Source organism: Spea bombifrons, chromosome 11, assembly GCF_027358695.1.
Source record: "Spea bombifrons isolate aSpeBom1 chromosome 11, aSpeBom1.2.pri, whole genome shotgun sequence".
Lineage (NCBI taxonomy): Eukaryota > Metazoa > Chordata > Amphibia > Anura > Pelobatidae > Spea > Spea bombifrons.
This window is the reverse complement of record NC_071097.1, coordinates 23,091,233-23,115,646: the sequence shown is the minus strand read 5'-3', so window position 1 is coordinate 23,115,646 and position 24,414 is coordinate 23,091,233. Positions and strand designations below refer to the sequence as shown.

The 24,414-nt window shown below is 36.6% G+C and overlaps 1 protein-coding gene across 1 annotated transcript in view; it reads right to left on the bottom strand.

Moving 5' to 3' along the window:
• The window catches only part of PCDH15 (protocadherin related 15), a 280,874-nt gene that overhangs the window by 209,616 nt on the left and 46,844 nt on the right, over window positions 1–24,414 (bottom strand). Inside the window, exon 3 of the mRNA XM_053451264.1 lies at window positions 1,318–1,383. Coding sequence (XP_053307239.1) covers window positions 1,318–1,383 — 66 coding nt within the window. The remainder of the gene's footprint in view (window positions 1–1,317; window positions 1,384–24,414) is intronic.

Sequence of the window (24,414 nt, the reverse complement as noted above, 5' to 3'; positions counted from 1 at the left end):
ACATAACACTTATAATAATCTTGTTATCATGGCAACCGTGAATATTTTGTCCTCAAAGTTGTTTTGTTAGAAGCAGGGAATATGGGCATATATATATAAAGGTTATTTTCAGCCTGCATTTGTGGGAGGTGTCTCAATTCCTTTCCTACCTACTAAGGGGGACCACAAGTTGAAAATCAGCAATCTAAACCACTACTGTAGTTGACTTAAAAACAAGGAAGAACACGAGTCAAATCATATGGAAAATCCAGCCATGTAGAATGATAAAAACTTGGAAAAATATTTTTATGATAAATTAATAACACTGGACAGTCACAAAATAGTCAACATATTTTTAGCAATTAGTGTTTGCATTCTTCTATTTGCTAAAACCCAGTTGATGATGACACTTTAAAAAGTAGAATGTTTTATATATTCAAACAGGGCCACCCTAGGGATTAAAACCTGCCGTGGCACTTAAGAACCAGTGGCCGATAAGCGACGTATGTGTGGCTCCTTGCTGAATATGCATAGCTGCACACTATGCAGGCGGTCGCACACTAAAGGACTGAATCTGCGACGTGGAATTAAAGGTAAGTGTGCAGAGCCCTTAGCCTAAGGGTCATAGGGCATTTGCCTGGTTTGCCAAATGGCTAGTCCGGGCCTGTGTTCAGGTGATGGTATTGTCTTTTAGCACCCATTATTGGTTTAGGTCCGCTCTTTATTTTAAAGGATCACTTAATGCAGAAATAAAATATCCTTCGAATACAATATAGTATTTCTTTGCCTTCTCAACAACGCCATTATGTCTTATTCAACTCCTTCACCACAACAGTCACATATTGATTAGCTGGCGCGTATATGAACATTTATGAGTTCTTTCAAATACAACCCACTTAGCAGTACACATTTAAATCCTCATAAAACGTAAGTGAATGCGCTGTTCTGTGTAAAACCACTCTTTACTATTCTAGCAAGTTTTTATCTACAGAATTAAAGATTTGGTCAATTTAGTCTTGTAATTCAATCTGCTCACGTTTAACAAAAAATGCAGAATTTTATACCCAGAGGCTATAGTGTGGCTAATTCCAGGATAAACGATTCACTAGCAACTCTAGTGTTGCTTAGACGAGGAATTAATTATGGAGAATAACAAGTATGCTTTCTTTTAATGGATCCTACATAAATATTTTACATCACTTGGCTTGTAAGTACTATAACTCAGAATGTTATATGGACAAAAAAAAAATGCAAATATAAAGTCGAGTATATTGAAAATGCCTCTTGAAAAGCAAATTATAATTGCAGGAAAAGAAAAAAATAAGTTGATGGGCTTACCATTTCTGCTTTCTTCATCTATTGCCACTATGGTTGCCGGGGGACCCGTTCTTGCCAGTTTACAATCTATAGGGTGAGAAAAATTATCTCATTAATTTAATGACTAGGTGTCTCATTACCTTAAGAGCGAAGCAATGTTACTGGAGTGGTCAAGTTTGCAGGGGATGGAGATATTGATATCCAGTCCTTGTTTAATAAAGCAAATGCACTCTAATGACTGCACAGAATGGTTCACAAAGTTTACTAGCATTACCACAATGGCGCAGTGAGCACAATTCTCAGTATTTTGGATTGCCTGTGTCCTAGAATGCAAATTGTCAAGCAACAGCCACACCACAACATCGAACTGGTCACATGGAAACACCAAAAGCGTCTAATGTCCTCAGAGCTACCCTTTGCCCCATGTCCAAGATGTGATTTTTTTTATATTTAACAGAGATTTCAAAAACATGATTTTTTTAAGCCTCTTTCCAAAGTCTGAGGTGGAAATGGTTGTGAAGTTGAGGTCCTCCATGGCTAGGACAATATTATGGAAATTGTAAACAAAATAAAAATCATAAAGTGATGATTACAAGGGAACCATTGTAATTAAAGCTTCACAACAAAAACAACTATAATTGGCTTTTAATTGTGATCAAAAGGATCTAATTGAAGAGAATGAGCAGAATTTGAATAATGTTATAAAGAGAATGAAAATGAATAACAGACAAGCAATGTTCAGGACTTTCAGCTCCCAGATCTTACCCTCGTATTGCCAGTCTGCAGTCAAAAAGTATATTCATCAATGGAAGCAGAAAAGAGTTATGGAAGAAAAGAAAATAAAGAATATAATAATTCTTTCAGAGACATAGCATGCATACAAGAATATAGATTAAGAGAGTTATTACAGAATAGAGTATATTAGGTGAGCTACTTAAACGCTATCCTTTTTTAACTCTTTGAATGAAATCTATTGCATTTTTATGATATTTTTTAACCCCTTAAGGACAATGGGCAGTCCCAAAACCCATTGAAAACAATGCATTTTGAGCCCGTACATGTACGGGCTTTGTCATTAAGGGGTTAATGCCTTTAAATGGAAGAGGTGAAGATAATCTAGATCTTCTCATACCAAAAACAGATTAAGATGTAAGACGTTAACACACATGTTTGGTCTTCTGGTACATATCCATGGCTGTAAGTGAATGGTTGTTACTGAGATGGCCACGGATCTCCTATTTTCTAAGGAGACACAAAACCCATTCTTTTAACTCTTTAGCGCTTTTTGAAAGATCCATATTTCGTAAACATGTTTGTTTCCACAAATATTTTGTTTTGAAGTGAAATATTTTATACTCATTTTATGGGAGTTTGGATACAGAATTATTATTTTCATTCTACTAGAATGCTTGTATTGTTCGCTATAAATAAAAGACCTAGAGGTTTTTAACTCACACTAATGCAATGTTACACAAAGATATAATTCTAAGTAATAAGATTTAGGTATTCCACTGAAAGAAATAAAGAAGATAAAGGAAGAAAAACGAAAACAGTTAATTGTCACCGGAGTGAAGTTAACACAGAGAAAATTGCTTAAACTTTATTCTTATTTTAACTTTACAAGAAGTAAATTTTATTTGGCAAAGAAACCAAGTTGATATAAAAATAATTGATTTATAAAGTTCCACTTTTAGACAGAGAAAGCATTAGTAGTATCACACTAGAAACAAGCCAACTTTTAAAATGTGTGAATCTTGCATGTTGTATTATAATTAACTTTGCATTTGCAGAAAGCTGTGGGAAAAACAAATGTTACATATAATTGGTAATCTTGGGCATTTTAATATATTATATATAGAAAATAGAAAATGAAAAAATCGATGCTATGTTATACATAGTTTTAGGAGTAAAGTGTGTCTGTTCTCCAGAGCCTGTAATTTAATACAATTATTCTGTCTCAAGAAGAGAGTATTCTGGTAAAAGTCAAAACTAAATAAAGCATCTGACACTGATCACATACAAAGCAAAGCACTATAAAAACCCTTCGGCATTCAAGGGGTCACAACAATTGTTTTCATAGGCTAGTCCATTACTCTAATGCATTTCTTACATTTCAAGGAGAAACCATGATATGACCTTAAAAATGTCTCTATATCAAAACCCAGAATCAACATCACTGATATGAGGCAAACATTAAGATGAAGTAAGTGGTTGGTGTTCTGATTATTACAAAAGAGACTTTTTTTTTCCCAGCATAAACAGCTTAGAAAAATGTCAATGAACTAAAGAAGAAAGAAGGCTTTTAATTCAAAGTGACTCATTACTGCGGAGTAGTTTATCAAATCATTAAGAAAATAACAAAAAGAAAACATAAAGTGAGACCTTCTAAACTCTGAGAAAATGTTCTCTAAGAAGATTTATTTTCCTCTTTCCCCAGTAATCTGATGTTTTACTGTTATACGATCAAGGAGAAAAGAAAGACACTTTTATTCTAAAGGAGAGAGAAGAGCCATCTGTTTCCCATGAACATTGCGATTCCAAATTGACCTTGTGATTTAGAAATGAGTTTTCATTCTTTCTATACCTGTAGATTAATTACTTTTGATATTGCTGATGTATATGATATACATGTCAACATATATTACAAATAACGATAAAACTTAAAAACAAAAAAATATTGTGTTTTTAATTCCAAGTAACCACAATGTTACATAATGCCCCCCATCACACTTTCTTCCAAACATAGGTGCCCTGGCACAGGTTTGATGGCATATAGATAAAAGCTAAAAAAAGCCCCTGCTCGGTCTGCCACACACAAGTCCGTGCCTATCCACAATTCCCTAGATCAAGAATGAAATATTGAAGTGTTTGAATGAATTCGCAGCATCCAAGCAGCCATATTGAAAAGTCTGAATCAGTATTGGTAATGTTTTGGGTAGATAGATAGATAGATATACATCTGATATCAATTTCACTAATACAAGGTATATATAAAGTGTCATATACTTGGACCCTGTATTGGACCTTGCACTGTTTATAATCTTATAGGACTGTTGTGCTATAAGATTATAAAGATACTAAAGCTTTTAATTAAATTTTTAAAATGTGGCATTTTGCCAACTGTACTTTAATCATCATATCTGCAGATTATTATAAAAATAAGAATTATAGATGAAACCACACATGCATAATTCTTCATATGTTCACAAATGAATGCTAACAGAGCGTACCACGAAACGTATAAATAAATAAATGAGCATTTCCACCTGCAGGGACCTCTTCGGGTTATTTTCTTTTAATGAATAAGGTACAAGCAGTCCAGCAAATACTATTACATGCCGTAAGATATAACTGACATCAAATTATATACTACAATAACTTGAAATTATTTATAATTTGCAGATAATGAGTGGAATTATACTAAAATTATCATGCACTTTGCAAGTAGAAGTCATTTCTTCTTTTTATTCACCTGAAGCTGATTTATTTTTGTTCTACAAAAGCAAACGAATGAGACTACAGTCACGCACACATGATTTAAACATTACAAACACTGTTAATAACAAATACACCGTATGCTTTATATCACATTACTCATACACTGAATGGCTGTTACATCATGCATAATGTATATACGTAGTAAGTCATTAAGACATCAATGGGTACGGTCCTATGTTCGTTGTGCTGCATTCCATTTAAATGTTAAAAGAGCTGCTTACAAAATAGCCTGAGTTGTTATCTGATTGTCATGGATGCTTTGCCTGTTGTAAGGTGATAGCGTGTGCTCCAGTGTCCATCTGTTACTAAACATCTGTGATCTCATACCTGTTCTTCTCTTCTTAAACCTCTATAGACAATATAACACTGTCTTTTCAGAAATGCTACTTTTTCACAAAAAATGATCTTAACAATGAATATTTTTTTCTAATTTTTAAACCAGTCGCATATTAAAAAAAACTGTTTTTTAATACTAAAGAAAACAAGATCCATTTAAGATCAAGCTATTGCTTTAGTTTTACATACAATTGCTATTTTCATTATCATAAAATATATATTTGAAATTCATCTCCTTTTTTGACAGCTGTTACTGAGGTTAATCGAGTGTACAACATCGATACATACAGGCATTGTGTTTCTTTTGGAATCTTCATACAGAGTATATGTTCAATTTCATTCCCAAGTTGACTAGAAAAACAGTTGAATATTAGATGTTTTCTAAGGTATGGAACAATTCTCAATACATGTTTGGAAACAGTGTACACTATTTGGGGGTATATCTCTATTATTTAGCAATTGTTCATTAGTGTGCAGTCTTCTGTTCATTAAATATTATTCTTGTGTTTTTCAGGTGGCATTAAGAGATTAATAAACAATTTTAATTACTCAATTGATCAATTACTGGTCATACAAAACCGTTATGTTGTCTTTCGTAGGCTGTCTAGTAAGACAAATAAAAAGACCGTGTGTGTAAAGGCAAGGCAGTAAAGGTTCAAGCCTAAGTCAAGTCAAATGTATGGCTTGGCTCATCATCTGATGTAATAACTAGTCAGACCTCGCCAAGACAATGTCTGCCATGTGTTGTGCAAACTGTGGTATGATACTCAACTTCTCTGTTTGTCCTTGAGTGAGGCAGGACTGGCTCGTGAACACAGTTGCATGGAAAAATGAATAAATAGAACTCTATATATAGTATATAAAATTGAAAACGTTTGGTTTTACTTTTATTTTGTTCGCCATTGTTATCAGTCGTGATATTTTAGTTGACTTGTTTCTCATACCAAAATAAAGAACGTGCGATTATGCAGTGCATTCCAAATGAGAGTTACACGAACACACCAGTACATCCGTTAAAATCAAAAACGCTTTATTGATCTTCTACAAAACCATACGAGAATCCGCATTTTACGCGTTTCGCCCATTAACGCGTTTCGGCTTAACCATGCTCATATGGTTATGTAGAAGATCAATAAAGCTTTTTTGGTTTTAACGGACATACCGGCGTGTTCACATCATTTTCATTCAGAGTGCACTGCATAATCTGTTCACGTTCTTTACTTTGATTTGGCACCGGAGGGAAAACGGAGCAGCTGCACCTGTTTAAAGGTCTCGCTTTTTACTGCCCATACGGGTAAGAGTTCTGGCCATTCGTCTGATGAAATTGTTCTATACGCAACACACAGAGCTGATTCTTTATGGCAATGCGAAGGTTGTACAGGTTGCCCAATGAAATTATTTCCTTCATGGACTTTCATTGTTTGGTCAGTTTTAACATTAGGGTGATTAAGCCATTCGATTGTTTACCACAAGTCATTATGATAAGGATTTTGGTCTAGTAGATTCGGCTTATATAAAAAAAACAGCATAATCATTTTGAAATCTTATTTCAATGCAGTACTAGTAACTAAAAAAAAATGACTTTGTCTACCTAAGGTCTACATGCCCACCTGCATTGTTCTGAAAGGCAAATGCCATCTGAGCCTGCAAAATATGTGCATTTCTCTCTCATTCAATTTATTTAGCCAAGTGTTTTTTCCTTACAATTTTCTAACGTTTTCAAAGAAATGAGGAAAATTGCTCAATTTATGGGGAAATTGCAAAGGGATCTTGACACCTCACCATCTGTATTGCCTGATGCTCCTAACACATGAAAATCCATCCCTGAAGCTTTTATAATGGCTAGAAAGTAACATTAAAAATCACTGAGTTACTTTTAAAGGCTGGGGTTTTTTTTTTCAAATTATACTGCATCCTTGAGATTTCTTATGCTCAGTACTGCATTGGGTAAAAAATACATTAAAAAAAAAGATCTTCATCATTTCATGTTAATCTATAAATTCCAGAGCTTTACTGCTTTTATTTCCAGAGAAATGTCTCAGTAAATTGAGCTACATCAGTAAAACAGTACTGATAATACCAGTGTCATTCCCAATCTATTTAAGTTATGATTGTTGCAAAGAATACTACATGCACAGCATCTAAAATTAGCAATCCTCAATGGACCTGCCATGATAAGTTATATTACGTTTATTAACAAAGAGTAAGGTTCCTATTCTCACTATGAATGTAATCAATCATTGGAATCGAGTTAGGCTGCAGACAGCGTGGAACACCAGTATTAAAGTGCAAACTGATCTTGTGATCCTCCTGAGAGCTACATTGTAATTTCAATAAGCTTTGCGTATTCTTTTACATAAAACTTGTTTTAGCTGTCTCAGAGTAAACCATAATCAATAATGATCTGTACAAAAAAAAAACCCCTGAATTTATACTAGAAGTGGGCAAGCTAGTGGTGAGACACGAGCCAAGCGAAGGTCAAGCCAGACCACAGACAAGCTGGACTAACATGCTACATTAGTACAGTCTTTTTGAGCTTCCATGATGACCAAAATACTAAACTAGAGGCAAAGTTGGCTTGGATTCAGCTCAAAGTCATTCCATTCTTGGTAAGTCAGGTTGAGCCAGATATTGTGCCGGAGCCAACACCAGGTAACCAAGAATTTTTTCCAGCTCATATATTTTGACCAGCCAATATATTGTGTTCCTGCCACATGAAGATTCCATGTCATATAATATACCTTACCTGTTATTAACTAAGAGTAATTACATCTAGCAAACGATGGAAGAACAATATGGAAGCACAACAACAAGTTCAGCTCACATTTTAAGTCATTATATTATGACTCATTTAGATGAGGATGTTCTATGATGCAATTTAACACAATCATGGACATGACATACTGAAAATAAATATATATATATTAAAAATATATATTTGGCATGTAATTAAACTAAATGAGTGTCCTCCACAGCTGACAACCTTACTGCTCAGTGCACTGCTAGAATATGATATCATATCCTGACACTCTGTGTCTTAAAGATGCTCAGTACCTTTTACTGCATTACATGGAGGCTGTGCCTGCTTGGTATTATTTATTAAGTGTGTGTATCAGAGTCTCTGTGTTATAGTGAGTGGGTGTGTTAGAGTAAGTCTGTGTGTAAATGTGTTAGTTATGCTGGGCGAGGGGCCTGGGTGCAATTTGGCTTTGGATACCCCTTGGCCAGATAATGCTAGCCTCCCCTGCCCCTGGACCTGCTGTCCTAAGCCAGAATAGTTTTCTCCATATAATGTTAAAAATGACATTCTTTATTGGCTAAACAATTTTGCACATACATTGTGCTAGCCATTTTACATTATGCTTTATCTGTGGTTAAACCCTAACTCTCCCCACAGAGGAGGGATAGCTCTGGGAAAAGGAAAATCCTCAGGTAGCCTGAGAACCCATTGGGTTTACCCAACTGACATTTTTTAATCACAGTTGATATGTAATTGAAAATGCAGACGCAAAGTACACTTTCTAAACATGATTAATTTGCAAAAAAATAAATAAAAACATTGTGAGCAATAAAGAAATCTTAAAGTCTAAATATACTTTTTCTTAAGAAAATGAATTGAGGAAAAATAAGACGTTGTGACATTTCCCCTTCCACAGATAACCATCTATTGTGCTGGCAGTCCTCAGCATAATTTCAGGTTCTGTCAACAGTTCCCATCTGATGTTTTTGGGTAATACCCTAGCTGTGGTTAGGAGGGAGAATGATGTAGGTAAGCTGGAACTACAAAATAGTATGTGCTTGTTTTGGAAGGTACACATTGAGTTAGTCCTAGAAAGAGAAGGAAGTTGTAATATGGGACAGAGAATTCTAATGTTTTGTATCTGTTGCCTTTCGTTCAATTTTAGATGACAAACACAAATTTAAGTTAATTTATGAGCCCAAAAAATAAATTTAAAGCAACTAATTTATTTAGCATTAGATTTTTCAAGGCGTAGCAAAAGTTATATCCACATCTAAAGACTTTGTATTTATTGCTTCTAACGCTGTTACGGTAGTTTTAAAGTCTGATAAAAATGACTTGGAGCCTTTCCATTCAGCCAATTATTTGTTGTTTACAGTTATGGAGCCACCAATGACAGCTTCATTGAAAGAAGACTTTGTTTACAATCTGTGATCACAACCGTTCTGCATCAATGAATGCTGGAGAAGGATAGTGGTGATGGGGGAAGGGTGACTCACTAAAACAATTGCTTGTTTAAGTATCCATGTCAGCTCCTGCAGGAATAATAAAAATATACCAGCTTGGTGCCAGAAGGACAAGCAAACTGTTGATCTGCGGAGTCATCTGGTACACATAGCTTATGTAATTCGGTTAAAGGTATAACACAAATATATAGCATTAGCAATTAAATTGTGTGCTTCAGAAACTGTAATCATGTTTGTCACGGTCAGGACTACTTGCCAAGCCGTGACTGTGTGGAGGGCGTGGGCATGAAGGGGTTAATAGCACCAGGCCTCTGGATTTACTAACTTCACCCCTTAACAAGGCATAAGTTATACCAAATTAACCCCCAAATCCTGCCTGTATCCCCCCAGGTAGTCTGCCACCACTCACGATTTTGATACCGGATTCGTGAGAAATCCGAATTAGAACATCAATCACTATATATCTATCTATATATATATCAACCCACCCCGGGCAAACAACATATATATATATCCTGTAGAACTCAATAACAATATGGTAACGTGTTATCCCCTCTTCGGGTTTGTGGATATCGATACTAGAGCCCAAAGACAGACTTGGATTATGAATATTTTAATAACAAAAAGACAAAGATTACACAGTGCCAGAATTACAAAAAACAAGACATACAAAAGAAAAATAAAACAGCAATTCTTAAAACAAAAGGGACTTAAACACAGGACCCTCACTCACGAGTTTCTCCAATAAGTAGGACTGTGGGAACTCCTTAAGTCCAGACGGTTCTTACGATGTTGTTCCGATCAGAGTATATCATGGAGTTCTGCTTTGAGGTCGCTGCATTGTCCCTAAATCAGACTTTTGCAAGCAAACGCCCCTCTGACCACATGACTGATTATATGACACCATCCCCAAGAATCGGGTCCCATCTTTGATGTGCCAATAAGTTATGGTGGGGTAAAGGTGATGGAAACCCCCCCACTTAAGATAGGAATGGAATTCCTATAACTAAGGATCCTTATCAGTTAGGCCATGAATCACCACAGGGGTCCTTTGGGAAGATGACACCTCTAGCCAGAACAGATACAGAGGGCATTCACAAAGAAACACATTAAATCAACCTCAGATTAACTCATTGAATGCTTAAATAAAGAAACTAACCACCTCTGCTAGGTTACCCTTCCATGCATCCACTACATTATATGAGTTAATCATGACACCTCCCCCTTTAAGATGGTGGACAGAGGAGGTCAGCACACGCTGATCTACTATGTCTGCCTAAATCCTAGTCTCCCTCTGACAAGACAAACTGTCAGCACGGGACTCCATCTGAGCAACTTGCTAAACTTCCCATCTACTCTATCTGCCGGAAGAGGAGAGTTGTGATAGATTATAACAGTGAAGTCACAACCATACAAGCATGGCTGTAACTCCTGCAAAGCACACACCATAGCTAAGCACTCTTTGTCAATCCTTGAATAAGCCTCTTCCTTTGGCGATAACTTACTCAGATGTTTTAAGGCCTCATCCATTTGTTTCTCTGCCCTGCTTAGGATTGCTAAACGCTGCCCATTCCCAAGCAAGATAGCAAACGGGTGTCCATTGTCCTGGGCATCCGGTGTGGATCCCAGGCTCTTGGCTTCACCTACACTCACAGGGCGAGGGTTTTCTTGCTGACTGGTCAATGTAGCTGTCTTTTCATCAACCCGTTCTATATTATCCTCTGTAGCTGTTGCCCCAGCATCTTGCTGGTATGCCACTACAGCTACAGGGGAAATATTCTGCCCCTCACATTGCCCACTCAGTAAACACACAAAAGGGATATCAAGGTGTGAATTTTCCTCCCCCTCCTCCTTATCTCCAGACTTTACAGCTTTAGGGTGCACAGTTAAGAAACTATCCCCTTCCTGCTTCTTAACCTCCAGCACTTTAAGAGTTAAATTAAGCCTTTCCTCTGGAGCATTAAAGCTGAGTTTTGGCTGTTGACACACAGAAACATCACATACCATATATCCCTTGTTTTCCCTTTGAGAAAATTGATTAACAGGAATATCCTCAGACACCCCTATATCATGTATACTTTCTCCTGCACCCAAATCTAAGTACTCAGGTGCTGTAGGCACGGTTGGCCACACATCCCCAGTCCCCTTTAGTTTTTCAGGGATAATACCTTCAGGGCATACAACTTCTGAAGACACGTTGACAGAAGTATCCCCAGCATGCCCAAATTCCTTGGCTACCTGATCACCCATAGTCACACTATGCTTTTCCGTATCAGGGGGCATTGAACCAGAAAAGCCACCACAGACTCCCTGTTCCTGAACCTCTGCCCCTCCAAAGGTCAAACCACAAGTTTCCCCTAGAGCTTGCTCTCTAGGTGTGGTCCCTTGGTGCACATCCCCCTCCATCTCTTCAGGAGACAGGATCCTGGGTGCTGGTTCAGACAGGCATACCTCTACCATCTGGGATCCCTCCCAGCTACCCACTACTCCCAAAGTTTCAGACAGTACCTTAGGTTGGACAGGGCTCTCTACCAGCCCTCCAGGTTTGCAGGTTTCCTCAACTGGTGCATACTGGCAAACAAGTCGACCCAGATCCTTGCCCAGCAAAACATTAACAGGAATATCCTCGGATATCCCCACCTCCCGCAAACCCTTGGCCACACCCCAATCAAGGTACACACGTGCCACTGGCACTGCAGGGCGCACCCCGCCAATTCCATGGATGGACATGGTCTTCCCAGGGATATGATCCTCCGATTTTACCATCTCAGGCCGCACCAGAGTGCAAGCAGCCCCTGTATCCCTGAGTCCCATAGTCACACGGTCACCTACAGTCACTCTTTGTAGGTTCTCATCTTCATTCCCCTGAACCCTGGAAACAAACAAGACAGCTGGGTGTTCCTCAACTGCTACACATTGCAAATTGTCTCCTGGTGCCTCCTTTGGTCTAGCCACAAATAAAACAGGTGCAGCTCCCCCAGCTGTACCTCTATTTCCATTTGTCTGTGGAGATGGTCTCTTAGAAGGGCAGGTGGCACTCAAGTGCCCAATCTGGTTACACCTATAACACCGGCGGGTATCCCCCTGGCCCGATGTGGCCCCTGCTCTGTTGGCTAGGAAAGGTGTTGGTGATAATCTCCCGGTTGGCTTAGGAGTTGGTGGTTGGTAGGCTGCTCCTTTCCAGGTAGATGGTCCTTGTGATGCTTGTACCCGCTTTGTTGTTGGAGTACGGTTGTTGGCATAATCGTTAGCCAGATCTGCCGCCTCTGCCGTGGTCTTTGGTTTTCTGTCCAGAATCCACTCTCGGGCCTCCGGACTTCGTGTCCTCAGGAACTGCTCCAAAATCATCAGATCCTCCAGGGCCTCGTATGTAGTAACTTGTAGGCCTCCAGTCCATTGCCGGAAAACAGTCCGAAGCTGTCCTGCATATTCGGTACAACTGTCCGATGTAGCTTGCTGCATCTCTCGAAACTTTTTCCTGTAGAATTCAGGGGTGAGGTTAAAACTTTTTAACAAGGCAGATTTTATGGCCTCATAGTCCTGGTCAACTTCCATTGGTAAGGAAGCAAACACATCCAGGGCTTTCCCCTTCAGACGTGGGGTTAAATACTTTCCCCACTCTTCCTTGGGCAGCTGGTACTGCCGGCACACTTTCTCAAACCCCCTCAAAAACACATCCAGGTCAGTGTCCTTTTCCAGCATTGGAAAGTGTTCCAGGCGGGGTCTGTTAGCACATCTATCCCCGTTAACAATGCTTTGGGGAGACGGACTAGATCGTTTTAACCGTAGAAGTTCCAGCTGATACTTTCGCTCTGCTTCTCGTTCAGCAGCCTCCCTCTCTCTTTCCCCAGCCTTGTACTGCAGAATCAGTTGGAGCTTTAGCTGAGGATCCACATCCCCCAGATGTTTTAGTGCCACTTGTAACTCAGAGTCCATTACACTCAAGGGGTTAACTTTATCAGGCAACACTCCTTGATCCACAAGCTCCTCCAAAACCACATCTGCTCCTGTGTCTTGCTCCACACTGAGTTTATCATGTTCCAGGAGATCCAAAATCAGCTGCTCTTTGCTTTTGCCATAAATTAGTATATTCCTCTCTTGGCAAACCAGCTCCAGAGACTCTTTGGGCTGTCGTCGATATGCCTCCATAATGCAGTATGGTAGAGAAAAATAAAAAGGAGAGGAACGAACTGTTTTGCACTGTATGTCTGTAATTAGGCACTGAGTAATGTCTTTGGGAAATTACACAAAACCCATGTAATTTCTTCTAGTACTAAAATCACCAAACCGGGCAATACAAATAGCACTAAAAAACTCTAGATATCCCACCTAGCTGCCGCCAAGTTTGTCACGGTCAGGACTACTTGCCAAGCCGTGACTGTGTGGAGGGCGTGGGCATGAAGGGGTTAATAGCACCAGGCCTCTGGATTTACTAACTTCACCCCTTAACAAGGCATAAGTTATACCAAATTAACCCCCAAATCCTGCCTGTATCCCCCCAGGTAGTCTGCCACCACTCACGATTTTGATACCGGATTCGTGAGAAATCCGAATTAGAACATCAATCACTATATATCTATCTATATATATATCAACCCACCCCGGGCAAACAACATATATATATATCCTGTAGAACTCAATAACAATATGGTAACGTGTTATCCCCTCTTCGGGTTTGTGGATATCGATACTAGAGCCCAAAGACAGACTTGGATTATGAATATTTTAATAACAAAAAGACAAAGATTACACAGTGCCAGAATTACAAAAAACAAGACATACAAAAGAAAAATAAAACAGCAATTCTTAAAACAAAAGGGACTTAAACACAGGACCCTCACTCACGAGTTTCTCCAATAAGTAGGACTGTGGGAACTCCTTAAGTCCAGACGGTTCTTACGATGTTGTTCCGATCAGAGTATATCATGGAGTTCTGCTTTGAGGTCGCTGCATTGTCCCTAAATCAGACTTTTGCAAGCAAACGCCCCTCTGACCACATGACTGATTATATGACACCATCCCCAAGAATCGGGTCCCATCTTTGATGTGACAATAAGTTATGGTGGGGTAAAGGTGATGGAAACCCCCACTTAAGATAGGAATGGAATTCCTATAACTAAGGATCCTTATCAGTTAGGCCATGAATCACCACAGGGGTCCTTTGGGAAGATGACACCTCTAGCCAGAACAGATACAGAGGGCATTCACAAAGAAACACATTAAATCAACCTCAGATTAACTCATTGAATGCTTAAATAAAGAAACTAACCACCTCTGCTAGGTTACCCTTCCATGCATCCACTACATTATATGAGTTAATCATGACAATATTATCTTTGACCAATAGATTAAGGTAGAATTTTACAGCAGAAACACCTTGGGGTTTTCCTTTCAACTTGTTTGATGACTGTACGTAGGATGATAGGACATCAAAAAAAAAAATAAGCCTGTACAATTAATGAAATTGTCCTGCCTGCATAGGCCTGGAGGAAATTGAGACGCGTCAAAAAATTGAGGCACTTATGATAGTATCACAAAAGCAAAACATGTTGCAGGTTTGATGTTAAAGGTAAGCATTTTCAGAATACTAGAATTCTTGGCAAAATTAATTCAAAGGACCCTCTTATTTTATAAACAAGCATACCTTAAATGCTGTAAATTGGTGCCAGGCACAAAAATGAGTATTGTGCCCACAGAGGGAAAAAAAACACCTTTTTTTCCAATTTTGATGTGTTGTTTCTTGTCTATTCAGACATCCTTACCCCCATTTACAAGCAAATTCACAAAGCTCCTGATGATTCACGACATAGTTTGCCCGAGGAAGCAAAGTATACTACAAAGTGCATGTGCTAAGCTAGCTATCTCTTCTAAGCTGCTCTGGCATATCTGCTCTTGGCATAAATTCAATAACATATTTCTTTAAACAACTGAAACTCCCAAAAGTTGACTTCAGTTACTAGAAATAGAAAGGGCACCGGGAAGCAGTGTTCTTTCCAAGAAAATAGAATATTTATAGTCTTGTTTTATTAAAATATGTAACTTATAGGGGACATGAACTGAAAAAATACAATTGAAAACCAAAGTGCTAAAACTTATATATATATATATATATATATATATATATATATATATATATATATATATATATATATATATATATATATATATATATATATATATATAATAATTAATTGCTTTATATAGCGCCATCAAATTCTGTAGCGCTGTACAATGGGTGGACATGACAAAACAAGTAGCATGTAACATAACAATTTGACTTACAGAGACAACAGGTGAGGATGGCCCTGCTCAAACTATCTTACAATATATATATATATATATATATATATATATATATATATATATATGATATCACATACACTCACAACCCTTTTTGTGTGTATACAGGGGTGGATAGGTCTTTTGGCCCAAGAGTCAAGGCCAGCCAAGTGGTTTAATAATATAATGATGTGTCACAGGATTTGTCAAATGGTTGCATAGATATTCTGTCATCAAGTTGTACAGAACCAGTTAATTTTACATGGAAACATAAGTATGTACAAACACATATTCTGAAGGGTCAAGAATTAAATTACCACTCTAAATTTTATTATTTGACCTGTTTTTTGGACCAAAAATGTATTGATTTGTTGCAGAAAAATGTACTGAGGCACTGGGCAATCACCTTACTATTTTCTTATATTGACCTACCATCCCATTGTGAACAGCAGCCCCCTGCTCACTTCATTTTTTCATGCCACAATGCATGGAGAATAGGAGCGACCAGAAAAATCATAGGAAACCTGTTTAGTTAATATGCCCCATTACAGCTTATTCATGTTCTATACATCCCTGACCTCTAGTTCTGTAAAATAATCCTGATAATTTACCAACATCTGACACACAAATAATTTAAATGGCACAATACTTTCGATTTAGTGCACTTGATCAGACAATTTAACTGTAGCATTTCTACAGTTTAATTGGGATATGTTGGCTTATAGGAGTAGGAGTGGCTGCTCCCTTCCACTGCGCCCTTCCATTGAAGAAAGAGGAGAGCGACCTGGAGACGCAGTAAAACAGAGCTTCACCCAGAGACATTGGGTCAATGGGAATATCAAATTAGGCCTTCTCAATATTATTGTCATCCGTCAGTGATTAAGTTCATTTTTAATGCAATAAACAAAGAATGATCAAAGATTTGTAATGCCTTTGGAAACCGAAACTGCAATCTACACGACACAAGGAAAATATTGCAAGATTAAAAAAAGAAATAAAAAAGCACATCACGCAGAATGCAAATTACAAAAGAGATCATGTGTTTTTCAATTAGTTAAATTATTTAGGTGATTATGAACTTCTTTAAAAATCGATTAATTTGTATTTTAGAAGGAGTCCACCAAGTATTTCATTTAAGTGTTTTATTCTAAAATAGCGCAGAGGTTTAGTGTCTGCGTACTTGTTGTGCTGCCATGCTTAGAAAAAAAATCCTCTAATCTTCTTAGTTTTGCAGATATGTCAATCCAATTATGAACAGCACAGCAACAACAATTATTAATTTACAGTATGAATATGTTTGTGTATATTAGGTGTTTAAAAAAATTGTAACAAAATGATTAGCCTTTTAAAATATCAGATTATTTCTGCTTCCAACAATCTCTTACAACATTTTTTGCTTGCTAAGGTTCATAAATGTATTTTTAATTTTATTAAAACATGCTATATTTTTTAATTTAAAAAAGTTTAATATAATAAATGTTAAACATTTAATACAACATGGTGGGAAATAACAAAATCAGAGAATGATAAGAACCCTGTAGGGCTTGAACTGTTCTGCCACTTTGGTGTCTATATAAATGTAAATAGTTTCTGGATGATCTAAACATTGTTATAGAGCTTTCCCTGATACACTAGAGATTCTTCTGAGTATCTCAGTAATTTGAAGGGTCTTTACGTGTTTTATACAAATTTGTATTATACCATTTTAACAGCGTGTAAACATGGGCATCCTTAGTGCCTAGGCTGGGACCAGGAGGATACAGGCAATCACTCTAGAAAATTACCCCAATGTGTAGAGGTTGGTCTGTACCTGACAAAGGTGTAATGGAAGCCACATTATCTGATAAAATAGGCAGACTAGATGGGGGGTTTTGGCTGTCAAAGTCTGTGTTTCTATGTTAGTATGTATATGAGATCTAATGACCTCATTGACATTCTAAATATATCAAATCAACATCCCATGTATGGGGTACCAAAGAGTCTTCTTGCCTGGGACAATATATGGTCAAGGACCAGCCCTGTCTGCAAATAGGAGTAGCTTTTTATAATGGTAAAGGTTAAAGAAACTAAAGTAGTCCATAGACGTGTATAGGAAAAGAAAAGTGAAAAGGTAAAGAGAATTTTAGGTTAGGAAGAAAAACTGTATTCGGCTTTTAATGGTTTCATTTTAAGATTGTGGATGTAGGGCAATGCTAGAATTGGTGACTAAGTGCATCTTGGATATTAAGGTCTAGGCCTGATGACACAGTAGATACATTGATGAAAGATCAGGATGTTCATTCTATCTTAAGCACTTAATAAGTAAAAAGTGATTCAGACAAGATTGGTCAATCGGTTCTTTTCTGCTGTCAGTATGTATCAATGTAAATGTGAATACTCAGTGGTGGACATTCACTATTGCTATTATTTCTATTTCACAATTTTACATGGGAGAAGATAGAGTTATTTAATCAGTTATAAAGTTGGGTTTGGTTATTAACAAAAATGCTTTATTTTTCATATTGTTTTTCTGCTTGTACATAGTGATGTCCGTTAAAGCAAAATTATTGTACTTTAAAATATCAAACACCAAAGTACAATAATTTTACTTTAACGGACATCAAATGTTATGTTAATAGAGATCTAATTCGATATTTCCAAATTTGCAGTTATCGTGATCTCCTTAACTTATATTTTCTAATTACTAAAATTAATGAATGCTTTAAAACAAGAATATATTGTTCTACGACTGAGAGGCATATTCACTACTTTGCATTTACTTTATAGAAAAGATGCCTCACAAAACCATTTGAATTGCCTTTTTATTTCAGCCTTTTTAGTTTATTGATATAGTGTTGGGAGAGGCACCAGTAGGGATGTGTCACGTATATACAGTGCTGTGAAAAATCATTTACATAGAACCTGTCTTACACAGTGAAGTAGGCTAAAAGTTCTCAAAAGCAGCACATGATGATCTAAAGAAATTCAAGAATGGATAAGAAGCAAAGTCATTGACATCTATCAGTCGGGGAAAGGGTTACAAAGGCCCTATTTCTAGGGCTCTGGGACACAAGAGAGCCACCTAACAAATGAAGAAAACTCAAAGCATTGGTGAACCTTCCCAGTTTGTGACCTAAAACTCAAGTGCAGCTGGATTATCCAGCAGGACAATGATAAGACGCACACAAGCATGTCCACTTCTAAATGGCTCAAAATAAACAAAATGAAGGTTTTAGAGTCTGGTTGACTCAGTCTGGTTGAGATGCTGTGGCTTGACCTTAAAAAGGCAATTCATGCTTAAAAACCCACCAATGGGGACTTAAAACAGTCCTGCCAAGAGGAGTGGGTCAAAATTCCTACACAACAATGTAAAAGACCAAATATCACAAATTTTAGAATGCAGATGTTGCTGCTAAGGTTGTCGCAACCAGTTATTAGGTTTAGGGGGCAATTACTTTTTCATATGGGAGAGATAGGTTTTTATTAATTCTTTATCTTCAATAAATTAAATTATTATTTAAAAGTTGCATTTTGTGTTAACTCACACAGTGTTATAAAAAAATTAGTTGGATGATGTGAACATTTAAATATGACAAATAAGCAGAAAAAATAGAAGAAGTCAGTAAGGGGCAAATACTTTTTCACAGCACTGCATTAGATGATCACTTCAAGCACTTTTAAGGTTTTAAGGTTATAGAACACCAGGGTACACTTATATGCAGCAAACATTCTGAGGGATATCCAGGGAGAAAAGAGGGGGTCTGGATTCAAAGGGTACTCTCCCTCATCAAGAGGAACTGTTGGAAGGTATGACAGCGATTGTGTAGCCCTTGAGATGCCACAATACTTAAAATACAAGCTGATTCCAGAATGATAATGTAAGAGAGTAAGACATGGGGTAAAATCAATGTCAGGCTTTGAGTAATGTTCACCAGCAATAAAATCAGGGATGCAAAATACCTAGAACAATTAAAAAATAATTCATAAAGCATGTACTCATTGCAGTACATGTATAAAATACTATGCTTTATATATCACATATCATAAAATGTAGGTTCATATTTAGATTGTATATATTGTGGATGTTTTACCTTCCAATGATATTGATTACAATTGTTATTTCATTTTCTCAAAAATAGTTTAAATGTGCTAAAAAATAAAAATACCTACAGTGATAAAATGAGCAGTATTTGTCATCAGATCCTCGGAAACTGTTAGTTTAAGGGATAAAATTACTTCAGCAGGATCCCGGAGGCAAACTCCTGCTTTATGCTGATTAGATTCATTCAATTATGCCCTCCTTTTGTTTATGCACTAAAGCTCATTAAAAATATCATCTTGCAGGTCTATGAAGACTTAACTTCAATGCTTTCAGTCATAGTTTTATTTTTATTGTTAATTGCTACTAAAAATTGCCCCTCGTTAAAGTAAACACAAATAACAGAAATAATCAAATTTAATTTTAAGAGATTGTATGACATCCTATTTTTTTTATGGTGAACTAGTGCACTGAACATTACATAATGCTACAAGCCTCATAATACACCAAATATCGTATTTGGAAACTTTTATGGAAAGATAAGGACAAAATCTATTTCTTTACCCACTAAGAGTTAAAGGAACACAAACTTAATAGGTAAGCTGTTTTCTTAGAAATAGTGAACTGACTGTCCCAAAAACAATATTAAGGGAATAATCGACACATAATAATCATACCTGGGAATTTCCCAGGGTAGACAACCTGGAGTTTTCTCTCTTATACGGGAAGTGGCTTTATGTGGGTCAGGGACAGCTGGGTATAGAGCGACTACAAAAATGTAGCGTTCCCAGATAATAATAATAATAATAATACTAACAAAAAATATCTTGGTATTCAATATTTAGGTAATTAACTATAATATGTTCTACTTGGTAATGGTAAGTTTGTGAAAAATAATAATAATAACAATAACAATAATAATAAGTTTGTGAATATTGGAATAATTGCATCTGTCTGTGTCTTAAGGTGCAATTTGTTTTTTTTCCCCCGATGTGAGTGCCATGCAATGATTATTGTTTTTGTGGTGTGGAAAATTAATACAGCTACGATGACCAGTAAGGTTCATATTAGGGAACTGTAATACAAAACATTTTTAAGTTATTAAAAATCAGTATACTTGTTTCCCCTTACTCTCACCCAATTTTCTCAGTAATAAGTAATCTGAAATACTGAATAAAAAAAGCCATGCTTAAAAATTATGTAACACAAAACCTGCAAAAATGTACATTTTCTGTTCCACTTTGTGTTTTTAGGCAGACATAATGATAACCAAAATATTCTCTAAATGCATGAAAAATCAAAGTATTTTATTCACAATCATTCCTCTATATATTTTTTAAAATACTGCACACATAGTATTTAATTATTGGTAAAGTAAAAATGATCATTTAAAACGAAAATCTTAAGGTTAACAAGTCTTTATTTTTTTTAAAAAAAGGAAAAAATATGCAAATTTCCTCCCCTCCAAGTTCTTTTGAAAAAGGAAAATAACTCATCCATGTCTGATTAATGACTATACCTAGGAGCCATTTAAAGCTAATAAAATCCTGAGAATGCAATGATGAACTGGCAATATAAATCTCACCATCATATGATGTACATAAACTGAACTGGTGTGGAAAAAATGGCACTTGGCAATCAATAACTATTTATTATACACCATAATGTCATTCAATAAAATGCAAGTGAGCAACAGAACCGTCAGAGCACTAGTGGCTATTTTAACAGTCCAAGTGCATGGAGGCTGCAATTTGTTGTACATCATGTAAATTGCTTTGCAAACGTAGATCTTAATTAAAGATTGTTTGATCATCTGTTGTGTAGGGGTGGTTGGAGGTAGCTGCAGCAATCATGTAAGTCTTCAAAGATGAAAAGCTAGTACTTGAAAGAGACCATAAAATGCCTCCCAGAATGTAATTTAATGCATTACTGTACATGAGGCATTCACAACTTTCTTCACAGTCATGTTACGTAGAATAAAAATGTAATCACACAATCTTTTTGAGAATGAATTTGATACCCCCCCCCCCAGTTTCCATTACTTTAGAGTTCAAAACTAAATTACTAAACGTATTTTTGTATTTCATATTAATTACAATGAACATACAGAACACAGTACTATGCGGCTGGTACCATTTTTCTACTTCGAAATGTTCATAAGCAAGAAAATTCTATTTCATTATTGCAATATACTATGCTGATATCAGGGATATGAAAATGTTTCAGTCTTAGCTTTGATGTTTCCCATCATACCATACAATTCTGACACTTTAAATACGAAATGAAACAGTCAGGGCTGCAATAGTCTTGGTGCAGCTCTGAAGGTAGATAACGTTATGCTACCTGTGTACGGCGTCTGTTTTGTTAATATGCTTATTGTTGACAATATGTTCAGGCAGCCTTTGTAACAATGAGGGAAGAAATGGATTATATACAATAAAGAAAATGTGTGTGGCATTTAGTTTGAGAGTTTTTTCAATGACAGAGTGACATAGATAAACTTGTCAAGATTAGAGCGCCTGCAGGAACTTTGGTTAAACGGGCCAGACTTAAAGACTTAAAGAACAAAAGACTTTTGATATATTTCAGATAATGACTTAGCAACAGTGCACAATGCCAGTCAGCAGCTGTAAAGTCTAAAGGATATGAAATTAATCAAGGGGGTTTGGAGATCTTAGTTATGGAGAGAGACTAAAAAAGTTGCAACAGCGTCTTATCGGGAACATTATAATACTGTATAAATTTGTGCAGGACCAATATAAAAAGCTCTCCAGTGAAACGTTCATTAACAGAAATGTACAAAGAACAAGAGGTGATCCTCTAAGACTGGAAAAGGGAAGATTTCATACACAACAAAGGAAGGAATTCTTTACAGAGCATTTAGGGAGTTATCTTGAGACACAATTTAAGTTATATGTGCTTGCATGCAGCAACTCGCAAAGAAACGTACTCATTTATTTGTATTATTTTTAATGTAAGTACATATGTCTAAAATTTGCATGTTGAAGCCCAGTTCATACAAGATGACAAAAACTAGTATGTGAATGGATATTTTAGCAAAGAAATCAAGTTACCGGTAAACCTGTAATAATATAAATTGGGCTCCAAGTTTCATCTAAAAACATTTTGCAGGCATCAGCTAGTTATAACATCGTTCTTTTAATTTATGCAATGTCAGGTTATAATTCAGATGCTTCCTGCAACCCCCTTGAGATTGACAAGGCCAAAAAACAGCCTGAATAACAAGTCCCAGGAACCATCAGTAGTTTGCAAATTGTTTGCAGACTAGAGCTGATATTCTGCTTCTACTGCCTCAACAAAAATCAGGAGCGTTGTAATAGAATTCATTCAGCAAGGGGAAGTCGATTTTTTAGCTGAATGCAAAGTATATTTCTCAAGCTATTATTCCAATTCACTATTTTCTTCCACAAGTCTATTGATGTAAGTTTGGTCTAAAATGTCCAGGTTTGCTCCAGAGGGTATTTGGGGAAGACGGGTGGGTGGCTGTGCCCCAACCATGCTCCCTCCTATCCCTGATAGATGTCAGGGATATGATGCTGAGGATATGAAATAACATTACAGAGGAACTGTGGGGATGTCAGCAATCTCTCCACTAGGGACTTATGTTCAGTCTATTAAAACAATGTGCAGAAAACACAGGAAGCATATTACAACTCCCTGCTTGGGCTTGGGATACTAATGCATACTTCACTGAAAATGGAGGAGAGTTGCACAAGATGCCCTGGCTATGCCTTTGAATAGTTCCAAGTGTCCTTCTTCAAGAAGGACAACCCATCTCTTGTATCCAAATCCCCCTTTCACTCTTTGATCACCTTTTTCCATGAGCTAAGAATGTTTCAAATGTATGAATGAATCACACTATCATATCAGAAACATTACAATACTGTATGTATACATACAATAACAGGTTTATATATTCAATTATTAATAAATACAGTATTAATCTTATAAATGTTATATAACTAACTAACAATAGTTTGCATAATCTTATAAAGAGTTATACATAAAGCCCTGCCTCACTTACTTCACCCCCTAACAAACAAAAGGATTCCATTTTTGAACACAGTAGTAATGGCTTTGGCTGCGGCGGATGCAATATCAAAGCTGGATAATATTAATCAGAATCATTTTAAAATGGGTCATTAAAAAAATATGAAGACAAGTGATAGGTGGTTTTTGGAGCTGGATTCGTTTATGGTTTTTATCTTACAAGTGACAGCTCTTCTTTAATGGAGCAAAAAGGAAAGCTTTGAGTTAAGTCCCAAATGATTTCCACAGACACTCAAGTTGTAATAATTAGCAGAAAGAATTTCTCCAAGAGAAATCCAGCAGGGAAAGATGGTGAATATTTTATATAATGATACCAAGCATGCAAAAATTGAATGTTGGAATCAATACAAGACTGAGCATTTGCATATTGATATATTGTTATTATTTTAAAATTGTGGTGACTGATGCTCAGAGTTAACAATTATGTTGACTGCACTGGGTGCTCTGCTGCTTTCAACAGAATTATATTGTCTAAAAATAAACATTTTATAGGAAACCAAATAGTATATTTTAACAGACGGTACAGAGCTTGTGTGGGATATAATTATGTAAATCAGTTGTATGTTACTGCATTAGTGTCTCACAAACTCACACATTGATGGATTAGCACCAGAAAATAACAAAGCATGAATCAGTATATTGTCATATAAAAAGATATCAATCATTTGATGACTATATGGAAAAAAAACCCAGATTCATTATTATGCATT